The sequence below is a fragment of the Mustela erminea genome, chromosome 6 (assembly GCF_009829155.1).
Source record: "Mustela erminea isolate mMusErm1 chromosome 6, mMusErm1.Pri, whole genome shotgun sequence".
Lineage (NCBI taxonomy): Eukaryota > Metazoa > Chordata > Mammalia > Carnivora > Mustelidae > Mustela > Mustela erminea.
This window is the reverse complement of record NC_045619.1, coordinates 140934727-140959982: the sequence shown is the minus strand read 5'-3', so window position 1 is coordinate 140959982 and position 25256 is coordinate 140934727. Positions and strand designations below refer to the sequence as shown.

General features: G+C 52.9%; 1 protein-coding gene across 1 annotated transcript; it reads left to right on the top strand.

Annotated features, from left to right (window-relative positions):
* Positions 1 to 5846: 5846 nt before the first annotated feature.
* AKR1E2 (aldo-keto reductase family 1 member E2) lies at positions 5847 to 18016 on the top strand. The gene is made up of 10 exons (XM_032349858.1): positions 5847 to 5967; positions 8440 to 8607; positions 10488 to 10604; positions 10742 to 10819; positions 12088 to 12210; positions 13742 to 13839; positions 15779 to 15851; positions 16290 to 16373; positions 17286 to 17368; positions 17631 to 18016. Exons 1-10 carry the CDS (start codon positions 5929 to 5931, stop codon positions 17671 to 17673), a joined length of 906 nt encoding a protein of 301 aa, XP_032205749.1. The 5' UTR covers positions 5847 to 5928; the 3' UTR covers positions 17674 to 18016.
* Positions 18017 to 25256: the final 7240 nt, after the last annotated feature.

The window sequence follows — 25256 nt, the reverse complement described above, 5'->3', positions numbered from 1 at the left end:
GGGTAAGAGGGGAAGGACAGGTGCACAAGTGTTGCGAGTACTTACTGGTATTAGGGGGTCCTTCCTGGGCACTCAGTGAGTTTATCCCATTATAGATGAGCAGGGACACCAGCGCTCGTGGTCACTTGCTTTCGCAAGACCTGGCCCCAGGCGTTTGGACCCCACAGTTGTGCTGTGCATGGGAGCCTCCCCCACCCCAACCCCCCCTCACCGAGCAGGTGGCCTCTGAGCCCAGCTTTGGCCATGGGTCTGTCATGGTTGGGGGGCCACGGAGAGGGTCACTGCAGACAAGGGTTCCACGGGGCAAGGGCTTGGCGGGGCCCTGGGTAAGGAGGGCTCTAGGGAGGCCGGGGTGGGGTGTCGGATGCTGCAGTCTGTGAGTACTTGGGTACCTGACCTGCCAGGCCCCATCCTGGCCAGCACTAGGAATCAGTGAGAAGGAATCCTTGGCAATTTTGAGCCCCCTCTGCTTCCTGTGAGGGAGGGTTGAGCTCCATGCCTCATCTTTGCCCTTCTGGTGGAAGTCTGACTTTTAGGACAAAGGCACAGTTAGCAATAGGGTTCTTGGTGCAGAACAGGTTCACGTTGTCAGGGGTCTTCAGCTCTGGTGGGACAGAGAAGGGTCTGCTGTGCTCAGGAGGTGACTCCAGGCCTGGGAGAAGGAAATGCCTAGAAACAGAAAGGAGATGGGGGTGGGGGTTGTGGGCACTGGGACCCTTCCTGGTGCCCGTGTTCCCCGTTCTGCATGCACAGAGCCAAGTTCCCCCGGCTCCAGAGCAGAGCTCTGGAATCCCCCAGAGCTGGAAGTGGGCATGGGGAGACTGGTGGGGTCTGGGGGTCTGCATTAATGTATGCAGGATTTGCCTTGAGAAACATTCTAGAAATAGTGGTGGTGGGTTCACAGCATATTGAACATTTACCTAATGCCACTGAGTTAGACGATTTAAAATGACTAAAAGGTAAATTTTCACTACGTGTACATTTTAAACCATAAAATCTAATAAGCTCCAATGAAGAAGATTTAAAAACCAAGTTGTCATCGTGAAGGAGGAAAGGACAGCTCTAGCGCGGGCGCTGGCATGCTCAAGGGCAGATGCCAGGAGACGGGGGCTCCACAGGGCAGGGGACACCACAGCTGATTCCGAGACGCACATGGTGGTGGCTCTGGAACTAGCCCAGGACCCGGCTCCAGTACTGGCACTGGCTCTGTCGCTGGTGGTCTTGGGGAGGCTGCTTCTAGAACAGCCCTGGTTCCGTGGCTGACGCTGGATTCTGGCAGTGGTACTGGAACTGGGGAGAGGACTGGTGATGGGCCTGCTTCAGGTCTGGATCTAGGGCCAGAGGTGGCTCTAACTCTCGGCTGATGCTGGGAGCAGATGCTAGCAGAGCTTCCTCTCCCTCCAGAGCAGGGCAAGAGCTTGTGCTAGAGGTGCAGCTCTGCAGCTGCCCCCCTTCCTGGCTGTGGGGCCGATGTCACCCCACCTGCTGAGCTGTGAGCTCTGAAAGTCAGGAGAGTTCCTGCCTGCACACTGAAGGGGGAGTACACGGGTGCTGAATACATGAAGGAAGAATGAATGGATGGATGGATGGATGGATGGATGGATGGATGGATGGATGGATGGATGGTTGGATGGATGGATGGATGGATGATGGATGGTTGGATGGATGGATGGATGGATGGTTGGATGGATGGGTGGGTGGATGGATGAATGGATGGTTGGATGGATGGATGGATGGATGGATGGTTGGATGGATGGATGGATGGATGATGGATGGATGATGGATGGATGGATGATGGATGGATGGATGGATGGATGGATGATGGATGGATGATGGATGGATGGATGGATGATGGATGGAGAGTCCATCAGCTCACCCAAGACTACTTTGTATCTCTGGGTTTTCCCGTCTGTAACATAAGAGCAGCCACCTCCTAGGACGGCTGGGAGGATGACCCTGAGTCAGTACATGTGTAAGTGCCTACTGTGTGCAAGACACTATTCTGGAGACATGGGGCTAAAGTGCTTGCATGGAGCTGATTGAAGCGTGGCTGAAATGAGGGCAGTCCGGTCACAGACGCGCTGTCCAATCTCGTCTGGGACCCATGGCCAGGTTTAGCAGAATGTCCCTGCGTCCTGGTCCAGCAGCTCGAGACGAACCTGGGTGGGGCTGGAGGGATTATGGGGCTGGCCATCTTCACAAATCATCAGAAAGAAGCTTCACTCTTCACTTTTTCTTCCTCATCTGATCCGCGCTCCCCACACGTTTCCTCTAGTGGATGGCCGTCATTCATTTGACCAGACCCTGATGAAGGCAGCCGGGTGGTTTCCAGTCTTTTGCTCCTGTGAAGAACATTGCAGGGCATAACCGTTGAGGAAGGTCAGGTGTAGAAGCGTTTCCATGGGACAGACTGCCTGAGCTGCGGCCGTTCAATCAAAACGTGACTACAACTGTAAGTTTGATACATGCGGCCAGACCGCCGCCCTGGGAGAGCAGCTGGGGTTCCCATCAACGACGAAGAAAGTTCCTCTTTCTACAAAGCTTCCGGGGATCCTTGTGATCTTTTGGATTTAGTCATTTCATCATGACTGAGTATACATCATGTGTGTAAGGCTGTTTATATTTCTTTTCCGTGAAGTGTATTTTAATATCTTTGCCTGTTTTATATTGTGTGGCTGCTCTTTTTGCTTTTTAAGAATTTATTTATTGATTTGAAAGAGAGAGACAGAGACAGATAGTGACGGAGAGCACAATAGCAGTCCTTTGGAAAACGGGCAGTTCTCCAAAAAGGAAAACATAGAGTTACCACGAATCCACGAAACCGTGCTTTTGGTTCTCTTGGGTACATACCTTCGAGTGCAGTTGCTGGATTCGTGGTAACTCTATGTTTTCCTTTTTGGAGAACTACCTGTTTTCCAAAGGACTGCTATTTTATATTTCAATCAGCAATTTCTCCGTGTCCTCACCAGAACTTCAATACCTGTCTTTTTAATAATAGATGTCCTTTTTGCATGTGAAGAGGTATCTTATTGTGGCTTTTATTTGCATTTCCCTAAAAAATAATTATGTTTATAATATGTGTAATATGTGTATACCTTCCTTATATGGCCATTTTTTTAAGGATTTATTTGAGAGCGAGTGCGGGGGGTGGGGGGAGGCAGAGGGAGAGAGAAAATCTCAAGCAGACCCCTACTGAGCTCGGAGCCCGACATGGGGCTTGACCTCATGACTCCACAATCAGACCTGAGCTGAAACCAAGTCAGATGTTTTAACCAGTGTCACCACCCAGCCACCCCTGTGTATTTTCTTCAGGGAATTTGTCATATACAGATCCTTCCCCCACTTGTTAAGTGGAATGTTTATATTATTATATTATAGAAGTGAAAGAGTTGTTTAATCTACAAATGCCCCTTATTAGAAATATTATTTGCAAGTATTTTATACCATTTAGTAGGTTGTCTTTCTCTTTATTGATACTATGTTTTGATCCAAAATGTTAAATTTTATGAAGCCAGTTTATATATTTTTTTATACTTGTGCTTTTGATGTCCCCTCTTGAGGACTGATGTTCTCTGCTCAGCGGACTCCCAAGTCTGGGCAGACACATTGCAGACCCTGGCCTCACCCCACAGCCTCAGACCAAGCAGACTCCACCTGACCCTGCCTTGAGGGAAAGGAGGGTTTCCTCCTTCCTTTCCACCAACCAGAGGCCAAGGTAGAAGCTAAGCTTATTGGGTACATGGGTTGGGGCCACTCCTGGTGGAAACGTAGATGGGGTTTGAGCACTTTTTCCCATTCTAAAGCCCCCAGCCTGACACTCTGACCTTCCAGCAGCTTTGCTGAGCCCCCTCTGTATACCTTGCAAAAGCCTGCTGCGTTCACACGAGCTCAAGTGGTCCTGCTGCTGCACCTGGGAACTTCCCCTGGATGGAGCATGTCCATGGTCATCCCTGTGCCCGGCTGAGCTACCCTAGATGTGCTGTGTTCACTGAGAGGGAGGGGGTCTGTGCCTGGAGGGAGCAGGAGGGGCCAGGCTACGGCCCTCCAGGGAATAGCCTATGGACACTGTAATGAGTCTGCTTCTAAACAGATCTTTGAAAAACTATGCATGAACTTCTTTTGGATAAATTCCTAGGATCAGTACTGCTAGGCTAAGGTAGGCACTGATGGGACTTTGACGGGTTAACCCTTTCTCTGGCACTGGGTTCTGAGGAATGCTTTACTGCTTTCTAGTTTCAGCCTGCTTTTCCACTAGTGACATCTTCCGGATACGTGGCTGGCCACAGACGAGTCTGCCGTTCCCTTATGGCTCCCGGCTCTCGTAGGACACTGAGGAGTGATAATAGCACTTCCAAGATGATTGACAGATGATTGACAAAAGGTTGTGACTTCAGTCCTGCTTGCTCTCTCCTGTGTTCCTTCCTTCCCTCTGTCCCTCCGTGTGTGTCTCTCTGGTTCCTATTGCTAAGAACCAAATGGGGGCTGAGATCAGATCAGCTGACTTAAAAGACCTGAAATCTTGGTCCAAACTGAATCTCCCCAATAACTTGCTTATGAGCTCAGAGGTGGACCCTGCCCCAACAGAGTCCCAGCCGCCTGGGAGCTCCCCCCCAGCACACTCGTCCCGGACGTGTGCAGGGCTGGCTCCTCGTCTTTCTGGTCACAGCATAAATGCCACTCTCGTGGCCTTTTAGGCCTACCGAGGGCCTCCTGGCTGGACCTCCTGGCTGGACCTCCAGCACCCTGCTTATCTCCCTATAGCATTTGCTCCTTTTCTTGTCTTTGTCCATCTCCCACTGTGGACAGGGAGCTCCTGGTGGGCAGGGGCCATGTGGGTCCTTTCATGTGGGTCACCCGGATGACTGCGGGGCACAGTGGCCAAATGAGTCAATGACGGGGTCTTAGAGCGCCCTCCCGCTTCTGAGAAGTTCATTAGTGAAAGGTAATTGTTGGGTCCGAATGACCCCTGGCTGTCCCCTCCCTGCTCCTGTTGCTCCGCTGGCCAGTGAGCTGGTCGGGGCCAGCACTGCAGCCCCACGCAGGAAACCAGAAATTAAAACAGGCCTTTGGGCGCCATTAAGGCAGGGGATTCCCAGGCCCCAGGGGACAAAGGACCAGGACGTGGGGGCTCCAAAGGGGGATGAGAAACCTCGGATCCTCCATGTCCCCAGTTTCCGACCAGTGTCCTGGGGTTTCTAGTTCACTCACGAAGTTTCCTCACCCCAGCCCCGGCAATGATTCCGCCCACTTGCCCCTGAGGCTCCAGCAAGGACGGTCGGTCCTCGGACCCGGGAGGAGCAAGCAGTCCAGCGCTCTGCCACATTCTGCACTACCCAGGCCCTCCGTTCCCAGGCCGCTGTCCACTCCCAGGGACCCCGGCCAGTAGAAAGTATTTACTGGACTTAGCCAGGGCGTCATCCACGGGGAACCGAGGCCGACAGTCTTCTAGGAGCCTGCGGGACCCCCGGGCCCCTGCCCCAAGCACATCAAGTTGCTGAGGGGGAAGACCTTCCCTCCCCATTACGAAACCCCCTCACCATGGGGGTGGGTGCTAGGGGCGCCCAGAGCGCGGACACAGAGCCCCAGACCCGTCCTCTCCCGCCCGACCCCGGGATAGCCCAGCCCTGCGGACCCCGCGAACCTCGGAACACTGGCCCGCCAGCCGGGCTTCTTGCCCCTCCCGACGCCGCGCGGCCGGGACCCTGGGCCGTGAGATCGCGGAGTCGTGCGCTTGCGCACACCCACTCCCTGACGCCGGACTCTCGGGAGCCCGGGGATGTGGGCGTGTCCCCTGCCCGAGGGGCGCCGCCAGCCAATCAGAGCGGCCTCCCGCCGGCCCCGCCCACCGCGCGCGCCCGGGCCCCTCGGAGCTGCGAGCGCGGCGGCGCGCGCCGGTAGTGTTCCCGCGGCCGCGGTCCCGTGCGGGGCATGGAGCGGATCCCGGCGCTGGGCCTGGGCACCTGGCAGGTGAGGGGGCCTGTGCCCCGGGGCGGGCGGGGCCTCTCCCCAGCCGCGGAGGGGACTCGCGGGGCCACCTGCCGCCCGCCCACCCCGTCCCGAGCTCTCGCCAGCAGAGGTCGGCGAAGGACGGCCCGGGCGGTGGTCAGGCCGCGGTCGGGGCGGGGGGACGGCGGCCACCGGCCCGCGGGCGCCGTGGGGGCAGGTGACCTGCATCCCGAAGGCTAGTGCGGTCGGGGACAGCGCGGCGGCGAGGCACCGTGCGCCGCCCTGTGCGCGGACTGGGCCCCCGCGGGCCGGGACGCGGGAGCCGCAGGGGAGCGGGGGGCGGACCGGGGTGAGCCCCGGCGACCCCGCGCGTCCGAGGGCTGCTGAGGCGGTTTCCCGCACGTCCTTTCCGGCTCTGCTGGGGCCCGGCTGTTCCCTGACCCCTGACGGCCCCGGGGTCCAGCCCTGCGCCCACGGCGCGGGAGAACCTGCGGCAGGTGCTTCCCGGGCCGGAGCGCTCCTCTCCGGGGTCGTCGGGGCTCGGTGCGCAGCCTCGGACGCGTCTTCCCGCGGGTGTGTGTGCGCGGTTGGCGGAGCCGGAGCGGGAGGGAGCGCGAGCGGACGGAGAGGGAGAGGGTGCGGGGCGGACTCTTGACCTCGGGTCGGAGGTTGGAGCCCCGCGGTGGGTGCGGAGCCTAGTTAAAAGAAAAAAAAAAAAAATCACATTCAACACATGTCCTGGCACGTCGCTACGTCGCCCTCTTGTTCTCTCCCTTTGCCTGTAGATTCCTTTGGGTTTTCTCCATACGTGATCACACCGTCTGCAAACCGTGCTGCTTTCGCCTCCTTCTCTCTGATGCTTAAGTCTCAAATTCCTTTTTCCGTTTTGTTCCTGATCTTAAAGGTTGTGTTTCTGATACGTACACGTTTGAGGATGATGTTTGCCTCTAGATTTTTGGGGTGGTTTTATTCTTGATTTTTGTATTATTGTTGTGGTTTTAAATGTGGGTATTCTTTACCAAGTTATAGAGTTTCCTTTTCCCCTAGTTTACTGAGACTTTAAATCAGGACCGGGTGCTCCAGCTTACATTGATTGACATTTATTTTTTTAATCTGTTGATGTGAATTATCATGGATTTCCTAATACCAAGCCATCCTTGGCTTTCTCAGATAAACTCAGTGTGCATGTGGTACGTTCTTTCTCCAGAATATATTGTTGCGTCCAATTTGCTGTTATTTTACTTAGGATTTTTGCAACGGTTATTCATGAATGAGACGAGTGTGTGATTGTTTTTTAATGTTTTTGTCTGCTTTTGATTCCAGGGATATGCTGGTTTAGTAGGATGAATTGAGAGTATTCTTTATTTTTCCCTTCTGTGTAAGACTGTTTGTTAAATTGGGACGATTTCGTCCTTGAAACTTTTGTAGAACTGTTTTGTGTCTGTTTAACTAATTGCTTCATTTAAAAAATAGTTATAGGACAAGTCAGCTTTTACTTCTTCTCAAGTAAGTTTTTCCAAAGATTTTTCCCATTCTTTTCATCTTTCCAAATCGTCGGCTTATGGTTATTGATAATATTTTCTGAGATTTGGGGTCTATGTTTAATCCGTAGGACTGTTTTTCATTCAGATCATGTAAAAAAAAAAAAAAAAACCTGGTCCCATCAGTCTCATCAGAAGCTTTTCCACCTTATTAAGGTCTTTCGAAGAACTAGCCTCTGGCTTTGTTGATCTCTGTCCTGTCTTTATTGGATGTTTGCTCTTGTTTTCACATTTTCTCTTCCCTTCTAATTTCTTGGCGGTTTGTTTCCTGACTTGAGATGGATGCTTCATTGGCTTTTGGCCCCTCCAAGTGTGCTGCTAGTCAAGCAAGGACCGTCACAACAACGCACAGGGGCTTCTGCGAAGGTCAAGTGAGCAGGTGCTTTGTGAGCCACGATGCCCTTTGGGAAGGCTCAGTGCGCTGTGTTGTGAGCCCTCCCGGGCTTCGTCCCTGTTCCGGCCCCTTCGCTTGCTTGAGCAGCCCCGTTCACAGTGAGCCTTTTCTGAGCTTCCACATTCTTGATGGAATCCGCACCGTTCCTGTGGGTTTGGGGAGATGGAGTCTCTCCGTGTGAGTTCGCTCCTGTTCACTTTTGCCCTTGGACTTCTGGTCTTGTCGGGTAGAGGTGGAGTCTAACCTGCTTCTCTCTCAGTTGCTATTAGGATTCCTCCTCCATTTCTTTATTACTCTGTTCGTTCAGGAGGCTCAGCGTCCGGCCCCGTTATTTGCAGGCACTAAAAGTACCCATAGACTTTTCCCCAGATAAGTCAAGGAGTTGCAACTCAGATTGTGTCTAAGTCCTTTCCGACTCTGACAGCGTCCCTCATTTGGGTGCTCACTGACACCGTGACCTCCTTCCTCACTTATGCGCTGTGTGAGTCTTCATTTTAGAGTGAAACGCTGGGATGTCCTGAGCGCGGGTGGATTGCTTCTGTCGTGTTCACTCTGCAGGCGGCTCCAGGGGAAGTGACAGAGGCAGTGAAATTGGCCATCGACGCGGGATATCGGCACTTCGACTGCGCCTACTTATACCACAACGAGAGTGAGATTGGAGCCGGGATCCAGTGCAAAATCAAGGAGGGTGTGGTGAAGCGGGAGGACCTGTTTATCGTCAGTAAGGTGGGACTTCACACGCGGCGCCCGCAGCGCGACCCCCGGGGGCTCCCTTAGCAAGACAGCTGACCCAGTGTGGGGGGGGTTCTTGGTCTCTGAGCAGCTGGCAGCTCAGTTCGTCCTGGAACCAGACCTGCCTAGACCTCCTCAGCTTCGCACACACGCTGGTGGCGCAGGTGAAGATGTCTGAGGCCGGGTGACGAGCGGAGGGGACAGCTTGCGCAGAGGCACAGGCGTGGGACAGCGCCTTGGGTACACGGACCTAGAAGAAGCTTGGAGTTCCTGGATCGGAGAGTGGTAGGCAGAGGAGTGCTGACAAACAAGGCTGGAGCAGGGGACAGGCCAGACCACAGAGGCCTGGCTGCCTTTTAAGGGCCTTGTTCTTTTTCCCGTACACAAGGAGCGCCGCTGAAGGATTTTAAGTAGGGAGCTTATCTTCCGCAGCGGAGAGACTCGTGTCCTACCCAGGCAGTTGCAGCTACTGAAAGGAGTGTGTGTTTGAGCAGAAGGCAGAAGACGGGGGACATGGAGGGCAGGGTGGGCGGGAGCGGAGGGCAGGGTGGGCGGGAGCGGAGGGCGGGCCCGCCTTGCACAGGGAGAGACGGTGGAGGCGGGAAGGAGGCGCGCGGGCCTCGTGAAGGGAGGACCCACCCAGCAGAGTTCAAGAACCCCTTTGCTTTGGACTCTGAGGCAGAACCTTAAGACCGGGAGGTCAGTAGCCACAGGCCCTCATTCCAGCGGTCTCTCACGAGCACCGAGAGACTGGGTCAGTCACCCGATGGCACAGGGTCACAGCGTCATTGTGTGTAAAGCAGGACTCAGATTTGATCATCGCCAGAGTAGTTTCCAGGTCCGATGTCCATAATTGCACAAGTCACCTCTGTGTCTGTGGCAGATTTGCTCTTCTGTTTCACTCTCCGATGGTTTCTGTAATTCATCGGTGCTTCTAAAGCTGGAGCAAAGGGAGGGGAGGGATGGGCCGGGCCTGCACGTGGCAGAGGGGCAGAGTCTCCCCTGCCACTCCAGGAAGGGAGGGGTGCCTGGTCTGCCCAGGCCAGCCCCGAAGTCAGGGGACATTCGCGCCTGAGTGCATCACAGCCGCAGGGCAGGTGTGCTCGTTACTCCTGACGTTTGGGAAAGTCATAGAAATAGATATAGATATGTTAAAAAATCACTATATACTCGCCATCTAGAGAGTCCTGTTGCTGACAACGTATTTTTAGGGATTTTGTTTTTCTTCTTTTCTGTCAGTACGCTGTGTGACAGTATGTTTTTCTGTGTTTCTGTTCTCACTCTTGTACTACTTCTTGTGTTTTCTCTTGCTGCTTCGGAGCCTTCGAGTGGCTCCCGTCACAGTTAATACTAAACAGCGAGACGGGAATCTCAAGAGGAAGCACCAGTCACAGATTTCGTGCTTACGGGTGGGGGCGGGGGGAGGGGCGTGTCCAGGTCGCCGCAGGCCCGTGGCATTCACTCACCCACCAACTCTACTGCAGGAGTATGACGCCTTCGTCCCCAGGGACCTTCAACATGGCACACACTGAAGTGGGAAACGCGATGTAGACTTTCTTCTGAGTTTTCCTCCTCTCCTTTCTGTCCACACGCATTGAGTTTGGTTGGCTTTATCCTGGTGGGTCCGGATAACTGGCAGCCCCCCACCATATAGTTCACGGGGCCACCGATGTCCCTTTAGTAGGACTCAGGCCGCAGAGCCCAGTTTTGGAGATCCCTCCCCGAGGGAGCCCCGGAACCATCGGAGGCTAATGTCACAGCCGTGTTGCATTTATAGCCATAGGGCTTGGATGTCGTCTTCTCTCCCTGATACTGGATTGTGGGACAAGGGGCAGACGTTGTGTTAACCCTGGCTTCCCTCCTCCCCTCGGCAGCTCTGGTGCACCAGCCATGAGAAGTCCCTGGTGAAAGCAGCGTGCACCAAGAGTCTGAGGGCCTTGAAGCTGGATTACCTGGACCTCTACCTCATACACTGGCCCATGGGTTTCAAGGTATGAAAGACACTAGCAGCACCTTCCTTCCTGCTCATGCCCGCCGGGGGAAAGCGGGGAGTGAGGGCCCCAGCTCAGCAGAGGCCTGGGCTCGAGGCCCCTACGGGCCACCATCAGCTCCCTCCTCTGCCTCACAGCCCGGGGTGGAAGACATGCCTTTGGACCCCAGCGGCATGGTGATACCCAGTGACACCGACTTCCTGGACACGTGGGAGGTGAGCCACAGGCTGGTGGGCCTCTGGGCAGGGTGCTGGGCCCTTGCGAGCTGGCTGTGTTCACCAGGAACGCACACGGGGATAACCAGGGCAGACCTCCTTGTGAGTCTCAGTGTCTACTTGGTTGCTTATTAGAAACAGCAGGTGGTCATCACAGAAATTCAGAAGAGAATAAAAAGAAAAGGTAGAATCTGTGTCTCCCTCCTGCAGTGGTGACCACCACTCCTGTCCTGTAGCTGCCAACGGCTTGTCCGTGAGCTTCGTCGGAGCGATGCCTGGCAGCACGGCGAGGTTTGGGGCGCTGGGAGGAGCTGGAGGGTGGGCCACGAGCTCAGCCCGCGGCTGGAGTCCGGACAGGAAGGGAGGAAGAGGCCTTGAGCAAAGAAAGCCCCAAGCACGGGAGTCGAGGGGAGGGGCGCCCGTGTGGAAGGGGGCAGGGTTCCCGCTGCCCCCCGCTGTGCACACCCGTGTGGGGCAGAGGAGGGCAGGGGTGAGGCATGGGAAGCAGGTGAGGTCACACTGAGCTCAGGGACAGGCCTGGGAGCCTACAAGTACCAGGCAGCACGAGGGGGACACACACCAGCCGGGCCACGCCCTCCCCCTTCCTCTTAAATGGGGGCTGGCTTAACAGATCAGCCGAGGGCCCCGGCCTGGGAGAGCCAGGGTCCGGGGGCCCCAGCCCTTTCTGCCCCGCGGCACTGCTTCTCCAGAAAGCGTGGGTTAAACTCTGGGCTGTCCAGGCGGCACAAGCGGGTTCTGGATGGTGCCGCAGGGGCCATAGCTGTTGTACTTGCCCGTGGCCACATCGTACTCCTGCTGACGGTGTGGCTGCCCCGGGCCACGCTCCTCCTGGAGCTGCCGGCCCCTTCCTGTGCTCAGGAAGCATCTAATCGGAGTCGAAGGGGTGAGTGGGCAGCAACAGACGTCCCTGACCCAAACCTTACCGACAGGGAGAGTGAGAGGAGCCGCAACAGCTGCCACGTGGCACGGCTTACCGCTTTCCAGCCCCGAGCTAAATGCTTGCATGTGCTGTTTGGTGGAATCTTTAAAACAATCCTGTGGCACGGACAGGCTTGTCCCCACTTTGCAGTGACAACATTGAGTTTAGTGCGGCCCTATAAACGTGCCCAAGCTCCCCCAGCCAGGGGCATGGAAGCGGCACAGGCCCTGCGCGCAGAAGGCCTGTGGGGCATCGGGCGGGCTCACTCGGCCTGCAGAGGAGTGAGGCCGTGGGTTCTCGGGCGCGGAACGACTCTCTGTTCTCTTAGGCCATGGAGGACCTGGTGGTCATGGGGCTGGTGAAAGCCATCGGGGTGTCCAACTTCAACCACGAGCAGCTGGAGAGACTTTTGAACAAACCCAGCTTGAGATTCAGGCCAGTGACTAACCAGGTGAGGCTTTCACAGGCGGAGCTGGCTTTTCAGGTCACTTCATGTGGCTGGACTGGAGATGGAATGGCGGGGCACACCGTGGGCATTTGTCTCTGGTGGCTGCAGACGGGTGACTCGGGGAGCAGGCAGGCAAGCAGCTGGGGCCAAGGCAGGAGAGCTGCCCCAGAGGCTTGTGCGGAAGGCGGTGCCCTCGGACGGCAGGGTGAGGGCTGGGCTGGGTTTTCCCTGTGCAGAGGCGCTGAGGGGTCCCGCTCACAGCCATTTGGGCCTCCTCAGAAAGCTCTTCTGTGTGGACCAGCCCCCGCAGAGGGCAGCCGCCGTGCGATTACTAAAGCAGAGGGCAGCTTTCAACGTGCAGATAACGTGACGCGTTATGTGCTTTTTTGCGTCCGGCTTCCTTCAGCCCCGTGTCTGTTGGATGCCTCCATGCCCAGTGTGACTGTCCCTCGTTCTGCTCTCTGCGTGCTGGTCCGTTCTGTCAGTAATGGGTGCCGACTCATTCTAGCACTGAGGGCCCCTTGGGTAGTTTCTGGTTTGGGGACATGAAAATAGAGCATCACATTCCATTTTTTATTTAAAAAAAAAAACCCTTTCTAGCTAAAGCATTACAGGGAGACTGGAAAGGGTGATGCTCCGTGAGTCTCCCCAGATGAGCAAGCTCAGGTGGTCGCACCTAGGGCAGGGAACAGAACAGCCGCTGCCTTCTGGAAGCTCTTCTAACCACTGGCCCCTCGCAAGGACCACTCAGTGTTGCTACTTTACAACCTCGCAGGACTAGATCTGTCCAAGTGCATCACAGCCCCTGTCCCATGAGGGTTCGCAGTGGCACTTTAAATCCTGGGAAGGGCTGGTGCCTCATCTGTGGGGTGCGGAGGGGCTGGCGGGTATGTCCCCTAATTAGGGTTCTGAGCCCCCCAGGAACGTGGGTTCAGAAGGGTTTTCAGAGAGCCCACAAGGCGCTGTGGTAGCTCTTCATTCTTCCTAAACAAGCATGTGTTGCCAGCCCACTGAGGACCTGGGATCGTACGTGAGAATTCAGAGGATGTGGAGACGGGGATCCTGCCCTCCAGGTTCTTCCAGCGCCCGCTGGCGTCCCCAGGAGCCTGTGTTTGCCCCGTGACTCTCCAACCCCGCTCGCTGTCCTCACAAGTGTTGACGAGCGCATTCCGCTAGCTCATGCTGGGTGTTGGCAGATGTCCGCACACACAGCACAGTCTGACCAAACCCGCGCCGTCGTGGAGTCTGCGTCACGTGGCGAATGAGGACAACATCAAAGATGTCCGCGATGCGGTCTGGAGTGGAGAGTAGAAGACAGAGCGGGCCTCACCGAGCAGGGGCCATCTGAGCGTCCAGGGAATGCAGGTGTCCCTTCTGCCTGTTCGCAAGGGCTTGTCACTTCACAGCGGTAGACGCTTGAGCCTCGGGATGGGTCACGCAGCTCCTCGGTGACAGCCGAGACAGTCATGCGTGGCCTGTTTCCTGACCTGCTGTTGCTCTGAATTTTCTTGGTAAGCTGGGACTCTCTTCGTAGATTGAGTGCCACCCGTATCTGACCCAGAAGGACCTGATCCGTTTCTGCCAGTCCAGAGACGTGTCCGTGACTGCGTACCGGCCCCTCGGCGGTTCCAGGTAGGACTGCGTCGCTGGCGGTGAGTCTAGGCTCTAGCAGGAGCTGCAGGAGATGCACCGTCTGACCGAATGTGGCTGGTTAGCGGAGGGTCTTGGGAAGCAGGGTGTGGGCAGGGTGCACACAGACCTGCGGGGGTGGTGCCGGGGAGGTTGCTGGTGCCGGGAGCCAGAGGAGAGTCCCTTTGGGGGACAGAAGCGGCTGGGGCAGCCTTTTCAGAGCCCGCCTAGCGCGAGGCTCCTGTGCTCAGCCTCTCCGTCGGGCTGGTCCGCGGACGTCCTGTCTCCGCAGAACAGACACTCCTCCCATCCGTCAAGCTGGTCCGCGGATGTCCCGTCTCCGCAGAACAGACACTCCTCCCATCCGTCAGGCTGGTCCACGGACGTCCCGTCTCCGCAGAACAGACACTCCTCCCATCCCTCCCCAGACGAGCCCCGACTCTGGCAGCCCTGGGCAGTCTGGGGAGGTCCGAGGGCAGCCCTCGGACCAGACACCTGAAAATCCGGCCTTCCCAGTCTCAGCAACGTCCTCGGATCATTCTGCCGGCGATCCCAGGCTCTGTCTCTTGGTCTCTTGTTCTCGCCATCGCTGCCTTGGCTAAGGGGGAGTCCCTGAAATTCTGCAGCCTCTTCACTCCGGCCATGTTTGACCGGTTCGGGTTCATTGTCTACACCGCACATGTAGCCAAAGGGAGTCTCTCAAAATGATCAGGCCACTTTCTTGCTTAAAAACTCTTCAGCTCTTGCGATGGCCTAGGAGTCCCAGCTGGTCTGGCTGCTGCCCATTTCTGGCCTCATTTCTTCCTGCAGGAAGTGTGCGCACCGACCCCTGGAAACTACGCGGGTCTCCCGGAATGGAGCACGTTCTTTCCAGTCTCTGTGCCTCTGAACGCACTGTTCTCTTTACCTAGAGATCTTGCTTTTATCCTTTTTTTTCCCTTTTTTTTTAATTTGGCTAACTCTGATTTCTAATATATGGTTTAACAGCGTCGCCTCCTCCAGGAAGCTCTCCAGACTCCTCGTAGTCAGGTTTTGTCCATTGCCCTCATCATACTGTCCTGACATCAGTTCCTTTTCCCTCTTGTCAGAGCTGCTTCAGTGCAGGGACAGTGTGTGATTTGTGACTTCCTGCCAGCCCCTGGCTTAGTGCCTGGGACAGAGCAGGTGCCCTGGGAAGGCTGGAAGTATTTGTGATTACCTGTGTAATCACAGGGGAAGCAGGCATAGGTGTTGGAACTTGGTAGCAGCAAGGGAGTTGCTGGAAGGTCCGGTCCGGTTGTGCAGCTGAGCGCAGGGTTGGGGGGGGCGGTGGGCACAGTGGGTGCTGGGAGCCGCCCAGGAAGGGGAACCAGCCGAGTGCTGGGCCTGCGGCAAATGTAATCACCCGTTTAGTTCCTTCAGGAGACTCTGAGCACTGTTTCTAGAGCAGTGCTCGGAATCTAGGAGCTGCGTAAAGAATGGTCCTTGCAGAGACGTCTCTCCAGAGTGGGTAGGGCCTGTGCCTGCGGGACCACGCGGAGGCCTGGCGCCATTCTTGGCATTGGGGCTAGCACCCGTTCCCAGTCTCAGGCTTGTTCTGGTATTTGAGCTGGACTTTTCTGAAATTACCATCACCAACACCAATGACTTAGGAACAGAGCTGCGGGCGCTAGGTCAGGCCTGGCAGTGTCAGAGGGACACACACCAGAGCATGGGCAGACGTTGTCACCTTGTTCTCGAGAAAACACCAAATGTACATCAAAGCAGCGCATCCAGCTGTCTCCAAGGGAGCGTTAGCCGTGGCTGTGGCTAGACGGCGGGGTTTGCGGGATGAGCTCGTCCCCGCAGTGAGCAGGAATCGTGACGAGACGAAAGCAAATCCTGGAGGAAGCGGTGTGTGTTTTGAAGCAAGAAGCACACACGTTTGACCCCCTAACCCCCTTCCCGGTCCTGCTCTCTCTAGTGAGGGGATGGACCTGATGAATGACCCCGTGATTCAGAGGGTGGCCCAGAAGTACAACAAGTCTCCGGCCCAGGTAGGAGGGGGCTGCCGGGGCTGGGGGTGCTGCTCCCGCTTCCTCAGGGAGCCAGGCTCTGGGTGGAGGAAGGGCTCACTCACGCTGGCCCCGCTGCCCCCTGCCCGAGCTCCCTCGGTTCCCCAGCGCACGCCCGCCCACTCGGGGAGGGGCTTTGCCTCCGTGTTCCGTGCTCTCATGTTGCACATCTAAGGGTTGGGCGCCTCAGTGAATTCTCTTTCATTCACGGAATTCTCCATGGGCACACACACATTGGAGGAACCGTCCAGAAAACACCGGTTTGGTTCCTGGAGGACTCTGGAGAAGACGACCTTGTAATAAAAGCTCCAGCTGCCCCTGACTTTGGGACGTCATAGTACCATATGATGTAAACTGTGCGGGAAATTGCTGACTGCCGGGGGATTTCCCTTTGGCTGATGTTGGACCTTTTTCCCGTAGATTTTGCTCCGATTTCAGATCCAGAGGAATGTGATCGTGATCCCCAAATCAGTCAACCCAAAGCGGATTCTTGAGAATATCCAGGAAAGTGCATTTCTTCTTTTACTCGGAGGGTTGGGGATCATCGCTTAGTTAGCTGGGGGTCTGACCCCCGCAACAAACAGGTGCCCTGTGGCCTTGACACAACAGAGGGGGGGCGGATGAAGCTGCAGCCGGGACACGGAATCCGAGAGGGTGACCGCGTCGGCCTAGGAGCCGGCCAGCTGGCCAAAATGGGGGACAGAGAGAGGACGAACACCCAAGGTGTCGCCCAGAGGTGCCCTGGGCTGCCTGCCTAGCCAGGCACCTGCTCCCCAACCTTCGGGCCCACTGTCCCCGGGCTGCCCTGAGCCCTCCAGAACTGAACCCAGGGCCCTGGCCCGCCCTCTAGTCAGCACTGCTATGGACTCCGAGTCGCTGGTTTCTCCTGGACTGTGGGGGCGTGGGGGGGCCTCGGGCACTGCACCTTCTCTCCCAGCTCCTCAGCAGCGACCAGGGTTGGCTCTCCCGGGAGAAAAGCTCCCATTTTAGGAGTGGATCATAGTCCTCAAGTGTGTTAAGAGCAAAAGGGCAGGCAGGGTGCCGGGGGGCAGCTTAGAATCCTGCTTGAGAAGGAACGGGCACAAAAATCACTCTGTGTTACGGCTACTGTTAGACCTAATGGTCCCGGGGCCTCAGCGCCCTCCCAGGTGGTAGGGTGTGCGGCACAATGGATTTGGGTTTTGGTTTTTCGTTTTTTAGTTTTTTTGAGCAGTGAGGGAAAGATGCTTTGCTGTGCCTCTTAACGACCCCGGGTGTCCCTGACTCCCACTGGGTGGGCACAGCACCCGGCTGGTCGTCCCAGGGGCTCCCACGCAGCCCCAGGCCGCCGGCCTGGCCCAGCACCTTGCAGGTAACGCGTGCACAGCGAAATATTCACCAAACTGAATTTGCTGTGAACGTCTGTTTGGGCTGCAGGTGTTTGACTTTGAACTATCAGAACAGGATATGAACGACATCCTCGGCCTGGACAGGAACTTCCGAATGTGCCGGCTACCCATGTAAGTGCGGCTCCTTTACTGGCTCTCGTGACAGAGGCTCTCATAGGCAGACGGAGGGCTTGGTCCCTGAGGAGGTGTTGATTGTATACGTGTGAGGTTAGCGAAGCCTTCTCACAAGTCTCTCCTGTTTGAGGCTAGGCCACCGAGTGAATCCAAAGACTGATTTAACACATCGGGGAGCTTGAAAGTACACGAATGTAGCTTTTAGAATGTTTCTGTTAGAAAGAGTATACATGTCTATTTTTTGTTTCCTGTTTCTCAGAGCTGTGAACCACAAGGACTATCCTTTCAACTTAGACTACTGAGCCTGGCTCCCCCCTTCCTCCTCCTGCCGCCTGGACGGACACCCCCAGCTCCCACCCGGCCCGCCTCGGCACCGGGCGGCCAGGGAGGGGAGGGTTGGGGTTTGACTTGGTGGAGTCCCGCCTGGAACAGAAGCTGAGCTCCCTGAGAAATTCACACGGTTCAGCTGGTCTCCGTGACAGAGACAAACACCACGGGAGCGATGATTACTCTCTGTGGAGAACCTCCGTCCTCAGAATCCTTTGAGCACAGTGTGAGGGGGTTTTTACGAGACAAGCCAAGTGGCCTGTACTCTCGAACAAAAGATTGTGTGGTGGAAATACTCAAATACAAGAGTTGAGATCATCGTGTGGTGAGCCCCTCACCAACCCTGGGCCGGCCCCACGTCGTCTGTGCGTCTCTGTCCCTGCCAATCCCCCAGAATCCACCTTCACACAACCAGGGAACACCTGGCTGAAAGTGGGAGATGCCTCAGTTCAACAGAGAGGCTTTTTTTCTTATTCAGGTAAACCCGTGGAAACCCCAGCTTAGAGAGGACATGTGGGCCATCCCGTCAGGCAGGCAGGGTCCACCTGGTCCCGGGGCTCCGTCAAGAAGGGCATGAGGGGGGGGGCGCCTGGGTGGCTCAGTGGGTTAAGCCTCTGCCTTCGGCTCAGGTCATGATCTTAGGGTCCTGGGATCGAGCCCCGCATCAGGCTCTCTGCTCTTGGGGGAGCCTGCTTCCCCCTCTCTCTCTGCCTAATTGTGATCTCTCTCTCTATCAAATAAATAAAATCTTTAAAAAAAAAAAAGGGCATGAGGGCTCATGTCCACACAGGCTCATTCAGGGCAGTGTGTGACTTTGACTTGTCTCACTGGGTGGCACTTGGGCACCAAGCTTGGGGCCATTTTTTATTTTGAGCTGCTGTAAATGATGTTAGATTAAAAAGGATCATTTTCTTGAATGAATTCCCAGATGTTTTCCCTCTTTCCGTTAAGTGTAAGGCTAATAGGGCTTTTTATTAGTATTTACAGAATTTTTCTATTTAACGAAGTAATTCTACCAGATTCAGACTGCAAAGAAAATGGAGAAGAAAGAGCTCAGTTACAGAGAGCGGCAATAACAACATCTAAGAAGAATCATCTTTCTGGTGGGCCCTTCAGCTCTCTGCCCATGCCCACGACATGTGTAGATAAATTACACAATATGTAACAGGGGCGCCTAGGTGGTTCCGTCCGCGGAGCATGGGACTCCTGGTCTCAGCCCAGGTGATGATCTTAGGATGGGGAGATTGAGCCCCAACTGGGGCTGCGGGCTCAGCAAGGAGTCGCTTCTCCCGTTCCCTCTGCCCCTCCCCCACTGCGAATGCACTCCCCCCTCAAAAAAAATCTGTAATACTTGTAATACACATCTAATAAATGGACATAAACTTCACAAAACTGTATTTGTAACTTTTTAAGAAGGCATGCCTGTATACACTAGATGTACAGGTCATGCAACTGTCCACTTAGTATTTTGACAAACAGTTTTAACAGATCATCCGAGCTTCCTGCCTAGTGTAAATGAATTCCACATCTTACAACGAATCCTTATCGCCGGAAGTCCAGCCTTACTAAGGCACTGCTTGCTGGGGTGGGGGGGGCGGTGCTCTTCTCACCCCTACATGCTAAACTCGCGTGCTGGCAAACGTCAGTTCACAGCTAAGCCTTGAGGGACCGCACGGTACTGTAAGTTCCATCACTGTGTTCCGCAGGGAAAAAAAAAAAAAGGATTACACATTTGTGAGTGGTTTCTTACTAGGACCACCTGGACTAGCAACACCACGGCAGGCACCGTGAGGGTAAGAAACGCTTGGCCCTGCAGAGCTGGGGTCGGGGACAGCTGCACGCGATGGGCACTGCGCCTGCTTGGGCCTGCGCGGGCGGCCCCGGGCTCTGTCGCGCTGCGCACAGCACGAGGGCGCGGCCTGTGGACGATAGGCCACACCGCCGCACAGACCGCAGCTGGGACCCCGGCCGGCGTGGGAGCGCTGCGAAGCGGGTCCGCGCAGGGCGCCGGGCATTCGCGGCTCTGCCGGCAGAGGGCGCCGCTGCTCCGCCTGTGGACTGGGGGCTTTACCCGGGGTCGTCCGGGGGTGGGGGACGGGGGAGCCGCGCTCCAGCCCGGGAACGGAGCGCCTGGGCTGGGGACACTGGCGCCCGGGCGGCCTCCTCTCGGTGGACCAGCGGGAGCGCAGGGGCCAGCCCCGGGGAGGCGGCTGGGCTTCGTTCCCGAGCCTGCACCGACATCGGGGGCCACGGGCCCGGAAGGCCCCCCGAGGGGCCAAGCAGCCGGGCGCTGTTTGCTTACCCCGCTCCCGAGATCCGACCTCTCCCCGGGGGCCCGCCCCCCACCTGGTCCGGACGCGCGGCGCCCGCGGGGGTGACGCCTGCTCCGGTCTGGAGTGGCCCCGTCCCGCCTGGACCACAGGAGATGGACGCCGGCTCGGACGGCTGCCGGGGGCCTCTGTCTCCGTGCGGGGGACAGCCCTCGTGAAAAAGGCCACCACTGCTTCCCCACCTCGTGCACACAAGGACAGCTTGGGGTCTCTGAACAGCGGGGTCCGTCTTTTTTGAGGGAACTTCTGTGATTACCAACAGTGTTTGAACTTGAGCCCCAATACATATATATTTTTTATGTATTACATAAATGCACTCTTTACTAATCCGTTGTGTACATTCTAAAATACACCTCAAAATTGAAAAAAAAAAATTTAAACTGAGCCAGAGATGAATAAAAAATGGAAAAATAAGTACTTTAATCATGGTCCAAACCCTATTCTCACGAATTTATTGTGATTACTAACAAATTCTTTTCAAAGCAACAGTTGGTCTATGTTTATATATATATATATATTCGATCTTGATTCAATACTTTGTGGTATAGAAATTTAAATTCTGATTCTAAACTAAGTTTCATTTGAAACATGGTCTTTATGGCAAGCAGCTGGGGCTGGGAGTTCCTCACAAGGCATTGATGCAAACGGAGAAGGCACATCTTTGGAACCTCTTAATAAATCATGGCACTCATTTCTCAGTCCCTTTTGCCAATTATGCCATTTTTGAAATTTGGACTCTCCGACATATGTGAAGTTTTTTAAAAAATTACACGTTCAGTAACTTCTACAAGAACTCTAAATTTATAAAGATCTCCTGGTGGAAAGTTGGGATTATATTTCAAAGTCATTAAAATGTGTCTATGAATTGATAGCAATTGAACCTTTAGATATCAAAGTTTAGGAAAAAAGAGGCCCCCCACCCCCATTCTCAAGTTGGAGAGTGGGTGTTGCTAAAGAAAATTATTTATGGTTAATCATTTGAATGGGGGGTGGCTAAAATTTGAATTTAACAATTTCCAGAAAGGATTGTTCTTTCCCTGGGGTTCATTTGGACTTCGAACTCCTCACCCCAAATTCTGAATTATCCCACCACTTGGTAACTAGCAATGCCAAGTCCTAGAACTTGCTTGAAATCCCCATCATTCAAGGTCAGAGAAGGGGGTGTGTATCGAGCCACTGGGTTCACTGGTTGGGCTAAATCACTCGTTTTTAATTCCACTTCCTCCGGGTTGTGCTCTGACGGGACTATTCTTGGGATTACTCAAGTACTGGTAGCAGGGCCTGTGGCTAGAGCCTCACCCAAATTCTTTTGACTGTGGGTAGGAAAGATTCCAAAAGGAGAGGGAACATATGTGTGGAGATTCCTCAAGAAATTAAAAATAGAGCTTTCCTATGACCTTGCAATTGCACTACTGGGTATTTACCCCAACGATACAGATGTAGTGAAACGGGCCATCTGTACCCCAATGTTCTTAGCAGCAATGGCCACAGTCGCCAAACTGTGGAAAGAACCAAGATGCCCTTCAACGGATGAATGGATAAGGAAGATGTGGTCCATATACACTATGGAGTATGATGCCTCCATCAGAAAGGATGAATCCCCAACTTTTGTATTAACATGGATGGGACTGGAAGAGATTATGCTGAGTGAAATAAGTCAAGCAGAGAGAGCCAATTATCATATGGTTTCACTTATTTGTGGAGCATAACAGATAACATGGAGGACAAGGGGAGATGGAGAGGAGAAGGGAGTTGGGGTAAATGGAAGGGAGGTGAACCATGAAAGACTATGGGCTCTGAAAAATAACCTGAGGGGTTTTTTTTCCCAGCATAACAGTATTCATTATTTTTTCACCACACCCAGTGCTCCATGCAATCTGTGACCTCTATAATACCCACCACCTGGTACCCCAACCTCCCACCCACCCCTGGCCACTACAACCCCTCAGATTGTATTTCAGAGTCCATAGTCTCTCATGGTTCACCTCCCCTTCCAATTTCCCTCAACTCCCTTCTCCTCTCTAACTTCCCATGTCCTCCATGCTATTTGTTATGCTCCACAAATAAGTGAAACCATATGATAATTGACTCTCTCTGCTTGACTTATTTCACTCAGCATAATCTCTTCCAGTCCCATCCATGTTAATACAAAAATTGGGGATTCATCCTTTCTGATGGAGGCATCATACTCCATAGTGTATATGGACCACATCTTCCTTATTCATTCATCCGTTGAAGGGCATCTTGGTTCTTTCCACAGTTTGGCGACCGTGGCCATTGCTGCTATAAACATTGGGGTACAGATGGCCCTTCTTTTCACTACATCTGTATTTTGGGGGTAAATACCCAGGAGTGCAATGGCAGGGTCATAGGGAAGTTCTATTTTTAATTTCTTGAGGAATCTCCACACTGTTCTCCAAAGAGGCTGCACTAACTTGCATTCCCACCAACAGTGGAAGAGGGTTCCCCTTTCTCCACATCCTCTCCAACACATGTTGTTTCCTGTCTTGTTAATTTTGGCCATTCTAACTGGTGTAAGGTGATATCCCAAAAAGATGGAAGACCATTCCATGCTCTTGGGTCGGAAGAATAAGCATTGTTTGTCTATACTGCCTAGAGCAATTTATACTTTTAATGCTGTTCCGATCAAAATTCCACTGGTATTCTTCAAAGAGCTGGAGCAAATAATCCAAAAATTTGTATGGAATCAGAAGAGACCCCAAATCGCTAAGGAAATGTTGAAAAACAAAAATAAAACTGGGGGCATCACGTTACCTGATTTCAAGCTTTATTACAAAGCTGTGATCACCAAGACAGCATGGTACTGGCATAAAAGCAGACACATAGACCAGTGGAACAGAGTAGAGAGCCCAGATATGGACCCTCAACTCTATGGTCACATAATCTTCAACAAAACAGAAAAAAATATACAGTGGAAAAAAGACAGTCTCTTCAATAAATGGTGCTAGGAAAACTGGACAGCTATATGTAGAAGAATGAAACTCGACCATTTTCTTACACTGTACACAAAGATAAACTCAAAATGGATAAAAGACCTCAGCATGAGACAGGAATCCATCAGAATCCTAGAGGAGAACATAGGCAGTAATCTCTTCGATATCAGCCACAGCAACTTCTTTCAAGATATGTCTCCAAAGGCAAAGGAAACAAAAGAGAAAATAAACTTTTGGGACTTCATCAAAATCAAAAGCTTCTGCACAGCAAAGGAAACAGTCACAAAAACAAAGAGGCAACCCACGGAATGGGAGAAGATATTTGCAAATGACAGTACAGACAAAAGGTTGATATCCAGGATCTATAATGAACTCCTCAAACTCAACACACACAAAACAGATAATCATATCAAAAAATGGGCAGAAGATATGAACAGACACTTCTCCAATGAAGACATACAAATGGCTATAAGACACATGAAAAAATGTTCATCATCACTAGCCCTCAGGGAGATTCAAATTAAAACCACATTGAGATATCAACCTGAGGGTTTTGAAAGGGTGGGGGGGGGGCGTGGGAGATTGGGGAGCCAAGTGGTGAGTATTACGGAGGGCACGTATTGCATGGAGCACTGGGTGTGGTGCAAAAACAATGAATACTGTTACACTGAAAAGAAATTAAAAAAAAAAAGAGAGAGAGGGAACATATGGAGCTGGAACCAATTTTCTGGTTTCTTATTTTATCAAGCACTTTTTTTATTTTCAGATAATTATAGATACACAGTAGGGTGTAAGAAATAATACAGAATATCCCATGTAATCTTTACTCAGTATCCCCTCATGGTACCATCCTGAAAAACAATAGCACAGAATCACAAAAACCAGGGTTTTGACATTGATGCAATCCACTGATCTTATTCAGATTTTCCCATATTTATGCTGATCTGTGCCTGTGATTTTTTTTTTTCACGTGTGTGTGTTCAGGAATACTTCACCACAATCTAAACACAGACCATACTCCCCTCTCTCTTGTGTTCTTACTCCCTCCTTTTTCCGCAGCTTGACTGAGATGCAGTTGATAGATAAACTCTGTGTATTTAAAGTGTACCAACACAATGATTTGGCAAACATGTTCATTATGAAATGATTCCCACAATCAGGTTAATTAATACACCCATTACCCCAGATGGTTAACAATTTGTGTGTGCGTGTGAAAGAGAACACTTAAGATCTAATCTTTAAGCAAATACCAATTTTACAATATACTATTATTAACTCTAATTACCCTGCTGAATGTTAGGTCCGTGGAACTTATAACAGAAGTTGTGCCTTTGACCAACATCTCTGCATTCCCCCCGCCGTGACGACACGAATGTTAGAATTTTTTGTTATTACTCAGGGCCCACGAGGCTCTGTTCATTTTTTCCCCCTGGTTACTTTCTCTCCCTCCTGTTCCCATTGGGTGATTTATGTTGTTCTACCTTCCACTACACTAATTATTTCTTCTGTACCTTAATGGCTGTCAAGTCTATCCTTTGAGATTCTTATTTCATTTATTGTTTTTTTCAGTTCTAAAATTTTCATTTTGTGTCTTCTATTTCTTTATTGAAATTTTCTGTCTTTTCATTTGTTCCCAGTTATTTGTCATTGCTTGTTGAAACATTTTCATGATGGCTGCTTTAAAACTTTTCTGATAATTTTCATATCTTGGTCTTCTTGGTGTAGGGCATCTGTTGCTTGTCCTTTTTCACTGGGTTTGATAATCTTGTCCTTGGTATTATGAGTGATTTTTAATTGAAATATGGCCTTTTGGTATTGTGTTTTATTTTTAAAATTTTTTTAAATTTTATTTATGTATTTGACAGAGAGATCACAAGTAGGCAGAGAGGCAGGCAGAGGGAGAGGGGGAAGAAGGCTCCCTGCTGAGCAGAGAGTCCAATGTGGGCCTCCCAGGACCCTGGGATCATGACCTGAGCTGAAGGCAGAGGCTTAACCCACTGAGCCACCCAGGGGCGCCCTTTATATTGTGTTTTAATTAAGTTTTAGATTCTTTTAAAAGGTCTGCTAAATTTGTGTAGTGTGGTAAACTCACAAAACAAAAGAAGAAAAAGATTCTTACGGACAAGTAAAAAGCTTGAAAGTATACTAAATGTTTAGCTTTTTTTTGGGAGGGGACTATGATCAAAGGATTAACATTTCAACCTCAGTGACACAGAAAAAAGCAAAATATACTAAAAAGCTAAGGTAGTAAAAGGTTAGGTTGTTTGATATGTA

Excerpts from the sequence above, each read along its gene's own strand:
- AKR1E2 (XM_032349858.1), top strand. The coding sequence starts at position 5,929 with ATGGAGCGGATCCCGGCGCTGGGCCTGGGCACCTGGCAG. Across the intron at positions 8,608-10,487 it reads ACCTGTTTATCGTCAGTAAG|CTCTGGTGCACCAGCCATGA; the intron begins GTGGGACTTCAC and ends TCCCCTCGGCAG. Across the intron at positions 10,820-12,087 it reads ACTTCCTGGACACGTGGGAG|GCCATGGAGGACCTGGTGGT; the intron begins GTGAGCCACAGG and ends CTGTTCTCTTAG.